Source organism: Phacochoerus africanus, chromosome 5 (genome assembly GCF_016906955.1).
Source record: "Phacochoerus africanus isolate WHEZ1 chromosome 5, ROS_Pafr_v1, whole genome shotgun sequence".
Lineage (NCBI taxonomy): Eukaryota > Metazoa > Chordata > Mammalia > Artiodactyla > Suidae > Phacochoerus > Phacochoerus africanus.
This window is the reverse complement of record NC_062548.1, coordinates 48,224,774-48,243,596: the sequence shown is the minus strand read 5'-3', so window position 1 is coordinate 48,243,596 and position 18,823 is coordinate 48,224,774. Positions and strand designations below refer to the sequence as shown.

At 42.0% G+C, this 18,823-nt stretch overlaps 1 protein-coding gene across 1 annotated transcript in view; it reads left to right on the top strand.

The window, feature by feature from the left end:
• Window positions 1-18,823, top strand: part of MERTK (MER proto-oncogene, tyrosine kinase) — a 138,255-nt gene that overhangs the window by 78,792 nt on the left and 40,640 nt on the right. The window contains exons 7-8 of the mRNA XM_047781191.1: window positions 4,966-5,149; window positions 14,488-14,639. Of these exons, the coding sequence (XP_047637147.1) occupies window positions 4,966-5,149; window positions 14,488-14,639 (336 nt within the window). The remainder of the gene's footprint in view (window positions 1-4,965; window positions 5,150-14,487; window positions 14,640-18,823) is intronic.

Sequence of the window (18,823 nt, the reverse complement as noted above, 5' to 3'; positions counted from 1 at the left end):
TCCTAGGCTAAGGGTCAAATCAGAGCTGTAGCTACCAGCCAAAGCCACAGCCACAGCAGCTTGGGATCCGAGCCATGTCTGCAACCTATACCACAGCTCACAGCAGTGCCAGATCCTTAACCCATTAGGTGAGGCCAGGAATCAAACCGGCATCCTCATGGATACTCGTTGGGTTTGTGACCTGCTGAGCCACAATGGGAACTACCTGAACAGCTTTTTTGAAATATATTATACATATCATTAATATTCACCCATGTATACAATTCAATAGTTTTTCATATATTCAGGGTTCTGCAATCACCACTACTGTCTAATTGGGTCTATAGTCATAAGAGAAATCAGTGTGTAATTTTCTTGTGTTAGCTTTTTCTGGTTTTGGTTTCAGTGTGATGTTGGCCTTATAGAGAGATTTGGGAAATGTTCCCTCTTCTTCAGTGTCTTGGAAAAATTTGTAAAAGGTTGATGTTAATTCTTCAAATATTTAGTATAAATCACTAGCAAAGCCATCTGGTCCTAAGCTTTTCTTTGTGGAAAGTTTTTTGAACAATAGTAGCTCAGTCTTTTTACTTGTTATATATATATTCAGATTTTCTATTTCTTTGTTAGTCAGTTTTGGTAATTTGTGTGTTTCTAGGAATTTGTCCATTTCTTTTAGGTTAGCTAGTTTGTGGTATACAGTTGTTCATAATACTCCATTAGAAGTTGGTTTTTTTTCCCCCCTTTGAGGTTAGTGTTTATGTCCCCTCTTTCATTCCTGATTTTAATAATTTGAGTTGTCGGTCTTATTTTTCTTGCTCGGTCTAACAAAAGGTTTGTCAATTTTATTGATTTCTTTTAAGAACCAACTTTTGGCATTATGAGTTTTTTCAATTGTTTTTCTCATCTCTATTTCATTCATTTCTGCCCTAATCTTTATTTCCTTTCTTCTGTTTACTTTGGCTAAATTTGCTCTTTTCCCCATTTTGTTTCTTAAGGTAGAAGGTTAGGTAATTGATTTGAAATTTCTTCTTTTTTAATACAGGCATCTATACTATACATTTCCCCCTAAGCATTGCATTAGCTACATACATAAGTTTTGGTATTTGGGGGTTTTCTTCTTCCATTCATATCAAGGTGTTTTTTTTATTCATTTTTCTTATGATTTCTTCTTTGTTCTCTTGGTCATTGAGTGTGTTGTTTAATTTTCACTTAGGTGTGAATTTCTCAAATTTTCTTCCTTTGATGATTGTGTTTAGAGGATATACTTAGTATGATATCCATCTTTTAAATCTATTAAGGCTTATTGTATGGCCTAGCATATGTTCTATCTTGGAGAGCAGTCCATGTGCACTTGGGGAGAAGGTATGTTCAGCTGTGATTAGTGGAGCATTTATATGTCTCTTAGGTTTAGATGGTTTATAGTCTTGTTTGCTTACTCTGTTTCTTTGCTACACTTCTGCCTTGTGGTTTTATTTGTTACTGGAAGTGGAGAATTGAGGTCTCAACTATTTTTTTAACAATTATTTTTGGTTTTTTTGTTTGGTTTTTTGGGGGTTTTTTTTTGTCTTTTGTCTTTTTGTTGTTGCTATTTCTTGGGCCGCTCCCGCGGCATATGGAGGTTCCCAGGCTAGGGGTTGAATCGGAGCTGTAGCCACCGGCCTACGCCAGAGCCACAGCAACGCGGGATCCGAGCTGTGTCTGTGTCTGCAGCCTACACCACGGCTCACGGCAACGCCGGATCGTTAACCCACTGAGCAAGGGCAGGGACCGAACCCGCAACCTCATGGTTCCTAGTCGGATTTGTTAACCACTGCGCCACGACGGGAACTCCTAACAATTATTTTTGAATTGTCTATTTCTTCCTTCAATTCCATCAAGTTTTGCTTCATGTATTTCAAGATTCTGTTGTTTCTGGAACAACTAGGACTTATTTCCCTGTATATGGGCATAACTGTCCCTACATATGGACATAAATGAAGTGTGGACTACCCCCCGCCCCTTTTTGGAGGTGTAGTTTCAGGTGTACAACATAGTGATTCAAAATTTTTGTAGATTATACTCCATTTATAGTTATCACCCAATATTGGCTGCATTCCCTGTGTAGACAAGCCTTTTTAAAAAGTTGTTTCAAAAGTTCCCATTGCGGCTCAGCAGGCTAAGAAATTGACGTAGTCTTCATGAGGATGTGGGTTTGATCCCTGGCCTTGTTTAGTGGGTTAAGGATCCAGCATTGCTGCAAGCTGCAGTATAAGTCACAGATGCAGCTCAGATCTAGTAGTGCTGTGGCCGTGGCATAGGCCTGTAGCTGCAGCTCCAATTTGACCCCTAGCCTGGGAACTTCCATATGCTGCAGGTGCAGCCATAAACAAACAAACAAAAAAACTTGTTTCAAGTTGCTGAACTGTTTGGAGGGTCCAAGAGGACATGAGAGTCCTTCCCATAGGAGGATGTTACCTTCTGGGAGACTGAGAAAAAGTACCACTGCCACCTTGAGTGGACATGAGGTAGAGTAGGATGGTTGGGTTGTATGAAAACATGAGGTCACCCCTCCAGGTGGAAGATGATTGCTCACAAGCTTCCATTGGTCTCTTGCTTTGTCTTGGCTTTGGGTGGCCATGGCATGAAAAATCATCCTGCCATGGCCAATTGCAGCCCTTCTTGCCCACTTCGGATCCTACGGTGTCTATGGTTATCCTGTCTCTGCCCCATTAACTAGCTCAGCCTCTCCCCACCCATTTTCCTTTCCATCCCTGACAGGGCTACCAGATTTAGCATATAGGAATGCAGTTACTTTATGAGTTAAGTTATACTATTGATTTTGTGACATACCTACATCTGTAATTATTTTCATTTAGTCTATCTGAACTTGACATCTAACTGGGTGTCCTTTATTTTCTCTGGTAGTCCTGGTGAGGTCAGTCAGAACTGGCCGTACAAGTTATACTGTCATATTCTGTTGATTGGCAGTGTGGTCCCCTTTCTGAAGGGACAAGTATTGTTTTGTAGCAGGTTCCCAGGTCATTACAATTTTAAACTCTGACTTGGTAACAAATGAATGTCTTGAACAAGATTCAGATCCACGCGCTAGCAGGACACACCCTCTCACTTCCTTTGGGCCTGACATTAGTTCCTTGCTTCACCCATTTTTGGGCTACGGACTCCATCTCTATTTTTAACTCTCCCACGTCAGTCTTGCCGATTCGTGCCCTCTTTTCCCCGAGAACCCACTGAGGATGGCTGTAGAAGCCCCGTGTTCTTCTAGGATTGCACTCTCTGAGCAGGTCTCCGTGCCTGGACATGGTCCAGCGTGTTGCCCTGGAAACGGGGTGGGGGTTGAGAACCAAGATTTCCTCCCCCTTAGTCTCCATGCTCGGTCACCAGGAAGTAGGTGCAGACTCTACGGTGAAGAAACAAAAAGTAATTTCTGCCAACAGCCACCCCCGAGATAAGCACACAGCTCCTTGTTTCTCCTCTGGGAGCTCCTCAGGCCAACGGGGACCCTCTTGTCACCCAGTGGAGTCCATGGGTCTGAGTCAGAGGTCAGACTCGGCTCTGACACCACCCTCCTGGTATCCACCAGGGGACTTGCAATTCCAGAATGTCAATTTGTGGCCCCTTGACCTCCATTTCTAACACATATATCCTGAAGTGACAGCGTTGTGTATCCACACCCCATCATTGCAAGCCCATTATTATCAGGAATACGTTTTGTGGATTTAAGATTTTTTTTTTTTTTTTGCCCAAATTGTTTTTGGTGGCTTCTGTTTTACGTGATACTGTTTTGTCTTTTCTGATTGTATCTCTTTGACATATTTAAGAAATTGTGAAAAAACACCCTCCGTGATCTCCATTCCAGATAAGAGGTATCCTTAAAGGAAAAGCTGAAAGTTTCGCCTAGGACTAGATTTTTGCTGGGGATTCACCTCTCTTGCCTGGGCATGAGGGGACATCTGGGGAGGGGTGTGGAGAGGCTGATGGAGTTAATGGAGGGGGAAGGACTCAGGGGAAAAAGCTGATAGGTTTTAAAGAGACTTGGAGAAAAGTTTGCTGGGTGAGGTGCAAATGACCTTTTCTTCTATCTCCCTACCAAAAAATTCCATAAAATCAGCATTGTCTGGGTATGCATTTGGAGGGGTGGGAATGAGGGGTGAAAATAAAGGACACACAAATAGCCTCAAGGCAAGAGCAGGATTCCTCAGGTTACCTCATGAAAAGAAATACCATTTTTTTAAAAAACAAATTAAGTATCCCAACTTCTTCTTCTTCTTCTTCTTTTTTTTTTTTTTGTCTTTTTATGGCCACTTCCACAGCATATGGAGATTCCCAGGCTAGGTGTCAAATCAGAGCTACACCAAAGCCACAGCAATGTGGGATCCGAGCCACATCTGTGACCTACATCACAGCTCACGGCAACACCGAATCCCCAACCCACTGAGCAAGGCCAGGGATCGAACCTTCGTCCTCGTGGATGCTAGTCAGATTCGTTTCTGCTGAGCCACGACGGGAACTCCCCAACTTCTAAAGTAGGATTTGGGAAATGCTTTCTTTAAAGGGCCAAATAGTAAATATGTTAGGTTTGCCCCCACATACAGTATCTGTTGTCTTTCTGGCATATTCTGTGAAATAGCTGAAAGAAAAGATCCAGATTTGAGGTGATTCTGAGAGAGGAAGGGCTACATTATTTTACTTTACATTGTAATGTAAATTATAATAATTATAATATTATGATGATAGATCTTTGCTTCTGCCACAGTGAGAACACTTACATTAGGTATTTTTCATCAGGTCTTCAATTGTTGCTCAAGTTAAGTGGCATGAGTAACACACAGTAATGCTGGTGGGAAATTCAGGGTGTGGCCAGAAAGGAAGCAGGTACTTCCCCTCAGTGGGGAGGAAGGGCCAGGCTCCCCAAATGCACGAATGCCCCACGTCTAACATTCCGACCCCCTTACTAATGCCAGGTCCACATTTTTACCCTTCGTTTAGGTCAAGGAAGTTGATCCGCTGAGCAATGGCTTGGTCATGACTTTTAACACCTCTGCTTCGCCACATTTGTATCGCATCGAGCAGCTGCAGGCTCTGGCTAATTACAGCATTGCTATGTCCTGCATGAATGAAGTCGGCTGGTCTGCTTTGAGTCCTTGGATTCTGGCCAGCACGACCGAAGGAGGTAATTCCTGGTGTTCAGAATCAATATTGTGTCTGATGGCTTGTGGTTAAACAAATCCTTCCCAGTGGCCTGAATTAGAGTTTAACTTTTGCTTTCTGTGGCCTTTGTCCCTGGAGGAGAATTGGATGAAAGTGGCCAATGAATATGGGAAAGAAGATACTTCTTTCTATACTTGAAGAGGGTTTGGTGGGATGGACTGGGAGTTTGGGGTTAGTAGATGCTAACTATTACATTTAGAATGGATAAGCAATGAGGTCCTGCTGTATAGCACAGGGAACTTTATCCAGTCTCTTGGGATAGAACATGATGGAAGATAATATAAGAAAGGGAATGTGTGTATATATATATATGTATGTGTGTGTGTTTATATAATATGTGTATATATATATTATTATATATATAAAATGACTGGGTCACTTTACTGTACAGCAGAAATTGGTACAATATTGTATATCAACTATACTTTAATAAAAAAATTTTTTAGGAGTTCCCGTCGTGGCGCAGTGGTTAACGAATCCGACTAGGAACCATGAGGTTGCAGGTTCGGTCCCTGCCCTTGCTCAGTGGGTTAACGATCCGGCGTTGCCGTGAGCCGTGGTGTAGGTTGCAGACGCGGCTCGGATCCCGCCGTTGCTGTGGCTCTGGCGTAGGCCGGTGGCTACAGCTCTGATTGGACTCCTAGCCTGGGAACCTCCATATGCCACAGGAGCAGCCCAAGAAATAGCAAAAAGACAAAAAAAAAAAATTTTAAAAAGGGCTTGGTGACAAACCTTATACTTACTATGTATGTATAGGTAATATTTTATTTTATGTAAAGAGATATTGATAGTAGCACACTCTTGCTAGCATATGTGGTTTTAATTAAAATATAATATATAAAAGTTATTACTCAGCATCAAACTCACGAAAACTAATAAATATGGAGTTCCCTTGTGGCTTAGTGGGTTAAGGACCCACTGTTGTCACTGTGTTGCTGCTCTGGCGCAGGTTTGATCCCTGGCCTAGGAACTTCCACATGCTGCACCAAAAAAATAATAAAACTAATAAATGTGAGGTGGCTAATGTTCAACAAGCACCTACTATGTGCCAAGGGCTATCTAAGGTACTTTACATGCGTTGTTTAATTAGATCCTATAGCAATCATATAAAGTAGGTACCATTATCTCTATATTATTTTTTCTGGCAAATTTTATTTACATCTGTAAACTTTCTTTTCTGGGTGCTGCTTTTAATTTCTGAGGTTTTGTATTTTTCTGCGGATATTGGAATGAACATTGTAGTCCTATTAAATTTGAATTGCTCAGGAGTTCCCTTGTGGCACACCGGGTTAGGGATCCAGCATTGTCACTGCAGCGGCTTGGGTCACTGCTGCAGTACAGGTTCAATCCCTGGTCTAGAAACTTCCACATGCTGTGGGCAAGGCCAAAAAATTGTTTCAAATTGTTCAGTTTCTATTATTTCCCAATTTAGAGTTGTGAATTACTTAGAACCTCTGCTGCCTTAACTCCAGCCTTTTCTTAATCAGGGCTCTAATCTTAATACAGACTGAAGGACAGTTCTGGAAAACAAACTGGGCTTAATCCTTGCACAAATGAAAATAGTGCCAAGATTATACAATATCGTAGATGAGGAAGAAAAACTTTTGTGGATCTTTTTTATATACTGTTTCATTTTCATTCAGTTCAAAATATTTTCTGGTTTCTGTTTTGATTTCTTCTTTAATCCATTAGCTATTTAGGTGTCCAACTTAGTTTCTACATGTTTGGGGGTTTTCCAGCCTTGCTGTGTTATTGGTTTCTAATTTCATTCTGTTGGGGCCACAGAACATAATTTGTATCATTTGAACTTTGAAATATATTGAGATTCATTTGGGCTCAAAACATGCTTAATCTTGATAAATGTTCCATGTGTACTTGAGGAGAATGTGTATTCTACTCTTATTAGTTTAATTCGTCCCCTTCTTTTTCTTCTTCTTTTGGATAAATTGAATATTTTTTAATTCTGTTGTATCTCCTTTTATGACTTATTAGCCATAACTCTTTTTTTTCTGTTCTGTCAATAGTTGCTTTAGGGTTTTATAGTACAGAGGTTCAGCTTATCACCTTATACCTTCAAGGGGTGTTACACCATTTTATGTGTAGTTATAGGCATCTTAAAATTGTTTATTTTCATTTTTCTCCTCCAGATTTTTGCGCTATTGTTGTCATCTATTTTACATTTGCATATGTTGCAAACCCACACTAGATTATTATTTTTGTTCAAATAGTCAATAATCTTTTGTAGTGATTTATATGATTTAAAAAAAAGCATTTACACAAGTAGTTACCATTTCTAATGCTATTCATTTTTTGGTATAAATCCATATGTATTTCCATGTGGTACTACTTTCCTTCTTCCTAAAGAACTTGGTTTCCTAGCCTGGGAACTTTCATATGCTATACCTGCAGCCCTAAAAAGCAAAAATTGGGGGAGAAAAATGTAGATTCACTGCCTTCTTGCTTGCATTGTTTCTGATAAGAAATCGGTGACTATTCTTAATTTGTTCCTCTGTGTGTAATGTATCTTTTGTCTCTGGTTTTTCCTTTATCATTTCTTGTAGTGTGGCTCTTGGTGAGAAATCCAGCTTCTGTATGTCTGGAAAAAATCTTTATTTAACTTTTGGAGGGTTTTTTTTTTGCCTTCATTTTTGTTAGATATTTTTATTATATATAGAATTCTAAGTTCACAGGGTTTTTTTTTTCCTTTTAGTGCTTTAAAAATGTTGTTCCTTGGGGAGTTTCCGTCATGGCTCAGTGGTTAATGAATCTGACTGGAACCATGAGGTTGTGGGTTCGATCCCTGGCCTCACTCAGTGGGTTAAGGATCTGGCGTTGCCATGAGCTGTGGTATAGGTCACAGACATGGCTCAGATCCCGCATTGCTGTGGCTCTGGTGTAGGCCGGTGGCTACAGCTCTGATTCAACCCCTAGCCTGGGAACTTCCATATGCCACACCTGCAGCCCTTAAAAAGCGAAAATCAGGGGAAAAATGTAGTTTCACTGACTTCTTGCTTGCATTGTTTCTGATAAGAAATTGATGATTATTCTTAATTTGTTCCTCTGTGTATAATGTGTCTTTTGTCTCTAGTTTTTCCTTTATCATTGACTTTGAGCAATTTGATTATCTTTATATCCCTTGGGATTAGGACTCATTGAACGAACTTCTTAGATCTGTTATGTCTATAATTTGAATCAAATTTGGAAAATATTGTCCATTGCTTCAAATATTTTTCTTTCTTTTTTTTTTGTCTTTTTGCCATTTCTTTGGGCCGCTCCCGCGGCATGTGGAGGTTCCCAGGCTAGGGGTCGAATCGGAGCTGTAGCCACCGTCCTACACCAGAGCCACAGCAACACGGGATCCGAGCCGCGTCTGCAACCTACACCACAGCTCACGGCAACGCCGGATGGTTAACCCACTGAGCAAGGGCAGGGACCGAACCCGCAACCTCATGGTTCCTAGTCGGATTTGTTAACCACTGCGCCACGACGGGAACTCCCAAATATTTTTTCTTTTCCCACCTCTCCTCTCCTTTGAGGACTCAAGTTACACATATATTTGATCACTTGAAGTTATCCACAATTCACTGATGCTGTTAATTTTTTTCCTGGCTTTTCTCCCTATATTTTACTTTGGGTGGTTTCTATTACTGTGTCTTCAAATTCGTTAATCTCCTCTTGCGCATTATCTAATCTGCCATTAGTCCTATCTAGTATATATTTCATCTCTCACATTGTAATTTTGTCACCTTTTTTGTATCTTTCATGTTTCTGCTTAACTTTTGGACCATATGTAGTACAGTTATAGTAACTGTTTCAATGTCTTTATCTGCTAATTCTAATATCAGTGTTATTTCTGGGGTGGTTTTGATTGATTCATTTATATTCCTTATATTATAATATAATATAATATATTACTTATATATAAGTAATATACATAAGTAATTTACATAATATATATTACTTTACAGTGTTTTTTTTGCATGCCTGGTAGCCTGTGGTTGGATTCCTGATGCAGTGAATTTTACTTTGATGTGCTACATATTTTGTATTCCTATACAGTTATTGAGCTTTTTGTGGAGTCACAGTTAAGCTATTGGAAAATTTTTGAACCTTTTAGATCTTGTTTTTAGTATTTATTAGGCTGGACAAGGGCAGTTGTCAGTCAAGGGTCAGTTATTACCCATTATTGAGACAAAACCATTATGTGTATTCCACCCAGAACTCCTTTAAACATTAGATTTTCCAGTCTGATTGATGGGAACAGGTACCATTCCCAGCCCTGAATGAGGCCCAGCCACTGTTATCTTTAATTTTTTCCTGTGGTTCTTTCCTGTCTTCTTTCAGAGTCATCCTAATGACTACATTGCCTTCTCTTGGGCGTTTGTCTTTCTTGTTTCACTCTCTCATTTTCATGGAGCACATTTCAATTAGCCTTAGAGAATATGTATAAAAATAAAAACTATGGAAACTTACATGTCTATATGTCATACTGGATTGCTGTTTCTTTCTACAATAGAATTTTAAGTTGGAAATGATTGTCCCAACAAATTTTCTTTTTTTTTAGAAACTACTTTTTTTAGAAGTATTTCTTCTTTTTTTAGCTTCATACATTGTGTAGAGAATTCTGATACTTGAGTTTTCTGAGTGAACTGTTTTTTTGCTTTAATTTTTTAAAATGTCTTTTTAATTATGGTGCTGTAATGGGCTGTTATGTGGGATTTGTTTCATTGATCATCATTGGCTTTCAGTGCCTCTCAGTCTAGGAATGTAAATACTTTTGAGACTTTTTCTTGAACATTTTTTCCTTTGAAAATGTTCTTCTAGTTTTCTTTCTAGAAATTGTATTAGGCATTTGTTGAAACTCTTTAATTGCTTCCTCATTTTTTTCCCCTCAAATTGGCATCTTTAATTTTTCTCCTATTTTCCTTTAGAGATTTTCTTGATTTTCCTTCTCCTTCTTCTCCTCCTCCTCCTCCTCTTCTCCTTCCCCTTCTCCTTCTTCTTCTACTTCTTCTTTTTTAATTTTATGGTCACACCCATGGCATATGGAAGTTCCCGGGCCAGGGAATGAATCTGAGCTTCAGCTGCAACAATGGATCTGAGCCTTTAACCCACTGCACCCAGTCAGGGACCAAAACTGCACCTCCACAGCGACCCAAGGCATTGCAGTTGGATTCTTAACCCACTGTGCCATGGTGGGAACTCCCTGATTTATCTTCTTATTCCTCTATTAAATACTTTATTTATCTTATGTTGCTGATTTCAAAAGTATTTTTTTTTTTGGAGTTCCCATCATGGCACAGTGGTTAACAAATCCGAGTAAGAACCATGAGGTCGTGGATTCGATCCCTGGCCTTGCTCAGTGGGTTGGGGATCCAGCATTGCCGTGAGCTGTGGTGTAGGTTGCAGACATGACTCTGATTCCGCCTTGCTGTGGCTCTGGCATAGGCCAGTGGCTACAGCTCCGATTCGACCCCTAGCCTGGGAACCTCCATATGCCGTGGGTACAGCCCTAGAAAAGGCAAAAAGACAGGAAAAAAAAAAAGGTATTTTTTTCACCGACAGTTTTTTCCAGTTCTCAATTAAGAGAACATTTTCTTGTCTTTGGACATATCCAAAGACCAATCCATTATTGGTCTTGTTTGTGTTTTCATTGGTTTCGTTAGTGTTTTAGTTGTCTCTAGTTTGTGTTTAGTTGTTTCTTATTTTGTGTATTTCATTATTGGCTTTGCCTCTTCTGAGCCCTCTGTCCTATGTGTTGTTTTGGTCCCTGACTTCCTGAAGGAGACCTCCGCAGCCTCTGCTGATCTTCCTCTGTCTCTCTTAGTAGAGAGTGAAGGAGCAGTGATTGATAGGATGCTCTGTGAGTGTGGGAGGGGCTTGTAAGTTTCACTGTCAGGTGACTAGGCAGCAACCTAACTGTTTTGGTTGGATCCCCTCAACACCCTCCCCTCCTGTGTCAGCACTGGCATTCTTCCCCCTGAGGCCACTTACTTTCTCTATGATTGAGCCTCCTGTCCTTTGTCACAGGAATATAAGCATCATGGCTGCTGATGTTCTAGGAGCGGGTGGGAGGTGGAGGTGGAGTTCCCCTCTTTCGGTGTACAAACTATCACTGATTTCCGCAGTTGTCAGTCCCTCTTTACTGGTGCCCCAGGTCCAGCAGCTTTTCAGTTTGGAGAATAAAGCATCCTGTCACCTGTGGGAATTTGAGGGGTACCTGCCAGGCGTGTGTGGGCATCAGTTAGAGGGATCTTGAGAACTACATCCTGATCAAACTTTCAATCTTCAGTTTTCTTTCCCTGGCCCCCCACGTCTAAGCCTCTCTGTGGTTCTTCAGGGAGAATCAGCTTGCGGAATTAATTACACCTTCTTACTCTCTTTTTCTGCTTTTGAATATATGTTGGTGTTTCTCTTCCACTGTTGACTCCTCTGTACCCCGTGAGTTTATTCTGTTTTGAATTTCTTATTGTCATCATAGAGGGGCTTTTAGGAGGGAGCAGACATAAAGACATGTGGAACCACCCATATTTCTCCATAAGTTCTAGTATGTGACTCATTTCATAGGTACAGCTTTATCTGTGATATTTCCTAAACTGAAATTAATTCTAACTTCATTATTCTTGCTCCTGGAATCAGCAAAGACAAAGAGGTTATAGTGGCCTTTTGTTTCCCTTTCAGATATATCAGAAATATACAATTTGCAAACACAGGCAGCAGTTTGGTATATATTATTACAATTTTCACTCTTTCTGTATGTAAAACACTTATTTTTTTATTTCTAAAATGGTCATTGAGGAGTTCCCACTGTGGCACAGTAGGTTAATGATCTGGCTTGTCTCTGTGGAGGTGCCGGTTTGATCCCCGGCCTGATGTGGCTGCAGCTGTGGTGTAGGTCATGGTTCTGGCTCAGTTTCAATCCCCAGCACAGAATTTCCATATGCTGCAGGGGCAACAAAAAAATAAATAAGTAAATAAATAAATAAATAAAATGGGTTGTTGATACATACTTTTTGCAATTTTATTCCTATACCCACTTGACATTTCTTTGTATCAATTTACATGGTCTCCCATAGTCTTTTTTTTTTTTTTTTCCCCTCTTCTTCTAGGGCCACATCTGTGCCAAATGGAAATTCCCAGGCTCAGGGTCGAATTGGAGCTGCAACTGAGGCCTACACCACAGCCACAGCAACACCAGATCCAAGCCATGTCCTACACCACAGCTCATGGAAACACTGGATTCTTAACCCACTGAGTGGAGCGGGAGATCAAATCCGCATCCTCATAGGTACTAGTTGGGTTCGTTACCCATGAGCCATGACAAGAACTCCCCAGACTATTTTCAATGTGGGGTGGTGAGTGGAAGATTATCAGCATTTATTATATGTGAACATTATGTTTATTCTTTTTTTGTCACTATTATGCTTCAACAAATATAACACTACCTACAGGAGAAGTTTTCTAGATTAAATTCCTGGAAATAAAATATTTGGTCAAGGAGAGCATTTTTTTCTTAGTTTTAATAGCTGCAGTCAAACTTCTCAATCCCATAAAAGAATGTAGTTACGACTTTGACTTGTTTCTCAAATTATTTTGTACATACATTGTACTCACATATGTACTTTTTTTTTAAGAAAAATGCTGTAACTTTTATTACCTCTGAATTTTTGTGAGACATGACAAACATTTTTTTTTTTCTTTTTGGGCTGAACGTTCGGCATATAGAAGTTCCCAGGCTAGGGGTTGAATTGGAGCTACAGCTGCCAGCCAACACTACAGCCACAGCAATGGGAGATTTGAGGCGTGTCTGTGACCTACACCACTGCTCATGGCAACGCCAGATCCTTAACCCACTGAGCAAAGGCAGGGATTAAACCTGCAACCTCATGGATCCTAGTTAGGTTTGTTAACCTCTGAGCCACAACAGGAACTCTGACCTTTTTTTTTTTTTTTTTTTGCTTTTTGCCTTTTCTAGGGCTGCTCCTGCAGCATGTGGAGGTTCCCAGGCTAGGGATCTAATCGGAGCTGTCACCACCGGCCTACGCCAGAGCCACAGCAACGCCGAATCTGAGCCAAATCTGCGACCTACACCACAGCTCACGGCAACGCTGGATCCTTAGTCCACTGAGCAAGGCCAGGGATCGAACCCGCAACCTCATGGTTCCTAGTCAGATTCGTTAACCACTGCGCCACACAGGAACTCCGGAACTCTGACATTTTTGACGTAAAGTAGATATGTGGCTTGTATAGAACTCACTATAAACCAGAGAGTGAAACAAGTGCTAAATTCTGCACTTTGGCATCTTATCCAGTAATTCATGTGATGTTTTATACACACTCACATACACATATGTACATACATATTTAAATTTATTGACTCATTAGCTCCGTCAGACCATTAGTAACCTGGCTTTAGACTTTAAATCGTGGCTTCCTTACGAGCTCAGCAGTGTCCCTGTCTTGTAGCTCAAATGACACAGAACCAATCCCTAGCGGAGTTTCCTGACCTTCTGTCCCACAGGTGTCTGCTGAGAACTGTGCTGGGATTGTATGTACCTTACCTCCCCAGGAGGAGGATATCACCACCACCCAGTCCTTCCCCTGCCTTCCTCTTTTTTTATTGTTTTAGTTTGGAAAAGGCTTACTTCAAAAAAAAAACAAAAAACAAAACTTTTATTCAAGTATAGTTAATTTACAGTGTCATGGTAGTTTCAGGTATATAGCAAAGTGATTTAGTTATACATACATATATATGTATGTATGTATATGTCTATGTGTGTATATGTATTCTTTTTCAGATTCCTTTCCATTATGGTTTATTACAAGATATTGCATGTCCTTCCCTGTGCTGTGTAGTAAGAACCTTGTTGTTTATCTATTGTACTTAATAGTAGTATGTATCTGTTAATTGCAAACTCCTACATTATCCCCCCCTTTTCCTCTTTGGTAACCCTAAATTTGTTTTCTAAGTCTGTGAGTCTACTTCTTTTTTGTAAATGAGTTCATTTGTATCCTTTTTTTAGATTCCCCATAAGTGTTATCATATGGCATTTGTCTTTGTCTGACTGACTTACCTTAGTTTGATCTTCTCTAGGTCCACAGGGCTTACTTTTCTAAGCTCACGTGATATCTCAATGGTCCTCAATTGAAAAAAAAGGTGAAAATCCACTATTAATCTCAGTCTCATTTGAACACTTTTCCTAGAAAATGCAACACCCGAATGTACAAAAGTGAGGAAGAGAATGAATCTATGTGTTTTTCTGTATAGTTCCTTATCCTTCTCTCCTTTTTCTTTCATAGCCCCATCAGTAGCGCCTCTGAATGTCACTCTGTTTCTGAATGAGTCGAGCAACAAGGTGACCGTCAGGTGGATCGAGCCTCCGATAAAGCGGCAGGATGGGGAGCTGGTGGGCTACCAGATCTCTCACGAGTGGCAGAGTGCAGAGACCTCCGTAAGTCTGCACTGTAAAAAGAGTGCACCTGCTTCCTTTGATATACTGCTTTCATGCTGCTTTAGGAGCTTTTCTTTTGTTGCAAAAAGATGTGATATTATTGGGCGAGGCAAGGCACCTTTCTGTGAGAGATAAACTCACTATAGTAGTGAAAATTAGAAGTGCCTGAAAAGTTGCAAAATTCCAAGGCATATTGGAGGCTCTCCTTACTCATTCTTCATCCATGCCTTGATCTCATCCGACAGTGTGAAGAGAACTCACTCACCTCTGTGATCACTGATGCTTTTGCCTTCAGGGAACCCAGGCTCTTTGAAGAAGACAGTGTGAACTACTCAGAGGGGTTGCAGGAGTTACTGAAGGGCAGTCCTGCAATTCGTGTTTCTTGGAAATTCCAGAAGGATACTTTTCTGAAAAAGATGGTCAGGGAAGAACCCCAGCCTCATAGCGGATGGCAAAGAGTAACCAGACTCCAAAGCGGAGGCCTAAGCGAGCAGGTGGCTGGCACAGCTCTGTAGGATGCCCTGTGTAGCCCAGCTTTGTTAGGTGTGACTCCGGTCAAGCCCAGAGGGACATTTGATTTTGATTGCCATGAGGTCTAAAGATGGTGGGACCTGAGTTCCCATCGTGGTGCAGTGAGGTTGCGGGTTCAGTCCCTGGCCTCACTCAGTGGGTTAAGGATCCGGCGTTGCTGTGAGCTGCGGTGTAGGCCGCAGACACGGCTCAGATCTCGAGTTACTGTGGGTGTGGCGTAGGCCGGGGGCTACAGCTCCGATTAAACGCCTAGCCTGGGAACCTCCGTATGCCGCGGGTATGGCCCTAGAAAAGACAAAAAAAAATGGTGGGAACCGCAATGATGAGAACCTCGAACCCAAGACAAAAGTAGGGGGGCAGCCAAGTGTGGTTAGGTGGGCAGCCCCAGACAGGCCCCCTTCCCACTTGGGAAAGGAAGAGGGTGACACTGACTTCCTTGAGACACGGAATGTCCGTGGAAGGGCAGACACATGGGCTTCATCCTCAGGACTGTGTGTTTTTTACTGCCACTGTGGAAAATATGCTTCTTTTGTGCATGTGGTGATGGGTCAGAATTTAGCATCCTCATGGCATTTGTCTGGGTGTCACATGAAAGCGGTACATTTTCTGGGCATGAGAGGAGGACGGGTGACTAGCTGTACCCACTGATGATGTCCAAGATTTGTGTCAGTCATTCCAACCTCACATCATCCAATTTTTACCAAAATTGCTGTCTTCCAGGAGGACAGGTGGGATTTAGTCGTCGTCTTCCTTTTTTTTTTTTTTTTCTTTTTAGGGCTGCACCTGCAGCATATGGAGGTTCCCAGGCTGGGGGTCGAATTGGCACTACAGCTGCCGGACTACACCACAGCCACAGCAACTTGGGATCTGAGACACATCTTCGACCTACACCACAGCTCAGGGCAACATCGGATCCTTAACCCACTGAGCAAGGCCAGGGGTGGAACCCATAACCTCATAGTTCCTGGTCGGGTTTGTTAACCACTGAGCCACGAAGAGAACTAGTCTTCTTCTTTTCCTGCCTCAATTTACCCATCAGGGAGCAGATTGTCAGGACAAGTAGGTGATGGAAAAGGAAGAGGGCTTAGAGAAATCCATGGTGTGTTTCCGTCACATAGTAAATGATAACAGGATGCTCTTTGTGCCAGTCAAACCCTGCTTAAGAGTTGCAGCTGTGAGAGAGATCTCTCATTTCCTGGTCTTTTGTCTCAAAGCACTTGTACAAGGTGCCAGTAGATTGCATCTCCACACTGGCTGAATCAGGGGAATCCAGTACCCCTCTTAGAAGAAGGCTTTTTTTATGAGCTATTTTTTGGGGCCACACCTGCAGCATGCAGGGCCAGGGATCGAACCTGCACTTCGGCAGTGATGATGCCAGATCCTTAACCGCTAGGCCACCCAGGAACTCCAGTATCACTTCATTCTTAAGAAAGATACATGAAGGTCCAATGATTACATTCCGACTCAGTAGGAAGCTCTGTCTGGTTGGCCGACTATAGAGATTCTCTGTGGACACCTGAGCGATATAGAAACAAACCAAACCTTCTTTGAAAGAGCTGCAGATCATCCCTTCTGCTGTGGCGAAAGATTCTTCTGCAGAGGGGCCGCCTTGAGTGGAGGCATGCTGGAGGGCAGGAGGGATGAAAACCTAAATGACGCCACCTGGGAGCTTAACTCATGAAATGCCATCAATGCCCGGCCCTGCTGTGCATTCTTATTACCCTTTGTTCAGAATGGTCCCCTCTGGGATGAGAACAATAGGGCCGCAGTTAGGGCTGTGACCTTTCCAAGCATCACCTCCTGGAAGATGCTGGCTCCTCCCAGCGGGAAGGTCACTTGCATTGTACTCAGGCTGTACTCTCTGTGCCTCCTGAGGATCTTGTGACAACAAAAGACTTAGTGGCTCACTTTACTTTGGAAGAACGTATTCTCTGATGCAGCTGGAGACAAGTAAGAACACGGAAGAGCTCACCCTGGGAGGAGCCTGAAAGCTCCTGTCACCGAAAGTCAAGCTTGAAATGACCTCTGTACCTATCACTATGGTTCCCTAAACTCCTTTCATTTCTCAAGGGCAATGGTTAGACACGACTTCTCTCAAAATTGTCTTCTCATTTTAAGAAAGCTGTCACTCCAGCTGCATCTTTATGCAAGGTGATGAAATTGGATATTTTTGAAAGCCTTCCCACTCATTAATCAGGGTGGGGTTTTTTTTGTTTAATTTTATGGCCATACCTGCAGCAAATGGAATTCCTGGGCCAGGGATTGAATCTGAACTGCAGCTACGACCTGTGGAACACTAGATCCTTTAACCTACCGAGCCAGGCTGGGAATCAAACTCGTGCAACCTGAGCCTCTGCAGTCAGACTCTTAACCCACTGCACCATGGTGGGAACTCCACAGGTGTTTTTTTGGTATGGAACTTCTGAACTTACTTCACATAGCCTTTGGGTGGGTTATTACAGTTTGCCGGAAACTTTAGTTTTCAAAGTTTGTACCTTCATTATCCTACAACTTTTATGCCACATTCAAATTAAGAAACTCCTAATGTTTACTGTAGGGACATTTACTCTATCTTGATGAAGATTTCAACATTTTTTGTTCTTTTTTCTTGCTATCCCTTGCCTTCCAAATCAAAGTTTAAAATACAAAGGTTGGGGGAGTCCCCATTGTGGCTCAGCAGGTTAAGAACCCAACATAGAGTCCATGAGGATGCGAGTTCAATCCCTGGCCTCACTCAGTGGGTTAAGGATCCAGCATTTCTGTGAGCTGTGGTATAGATCACAGATGCAGCTTGGGTCTGGCATTGTTGTGGCTGTGGTATAGGCTAGCACTTGCAGCTCTGATTCGATCCCTAGTCCAGGAAGTTCCTAATGCCACAGGTGCGGCCCTAAAAAGAAAAAAAGAAAGAAAGAAAAGAAAAATACAAAGGTCAGGATCAAGTTAAATCAGTTCTCCTTGAAGTTGGGGCTATGCCCTGGCTCATCTTTGTACCCTCTGAACACAGATTTTGATGGCCTAGAAACAGGACATGTAGAACGAGCTTCTTTAAAAACCCAGAAGCCACAGTGTACTCAAGGGTTCCTTTCTTGGTCCTAGACCCTGCCTCCTAGCAAGCTGCCTCTTCTTTTCCTTGTTTTTCCCTCTCACTGTCACAGAGGGGAGAGCAACTGAGCTAGTGTCAACTCAAGATGGGAAAACTAGGCAAGTTTCTTGTGAGACAGGCCACCCAGGGATCTGAAACCCAAAGATCCATCAATGATGGTACCTTTTGCCTGCAGGAGAAACTTATAATGGAGATCAACTCCACGAATGGGTCAGATAAAACTCTTGGTTTGGGGAACTAAACAACCTTGATTCTTTTCTCTAATGTTCAAGGCTTAAAAGATACTACAAGATCAACTCTGTATGAGAGCCTTGTAGTTACAGGGAAAGAAGATCAAAACACAGCTCAGCGGGTTAAGAATCTGACATAGAGTCCATGAGGATGCGGGTTCGATCCGTGGCCTCCCTCAGAGGGTTAAGGATCTGTCATGGTTGTAAGCTATGGTGTAGGTTGCGGATGTAGCTCAGATCTGGTGTGGCTGTGGCTGTGGCACAGGCCTGCAGCTGCAGTTCCAATTTGACCCTTAGCCCAGAAACTTTCGTATGCTGCC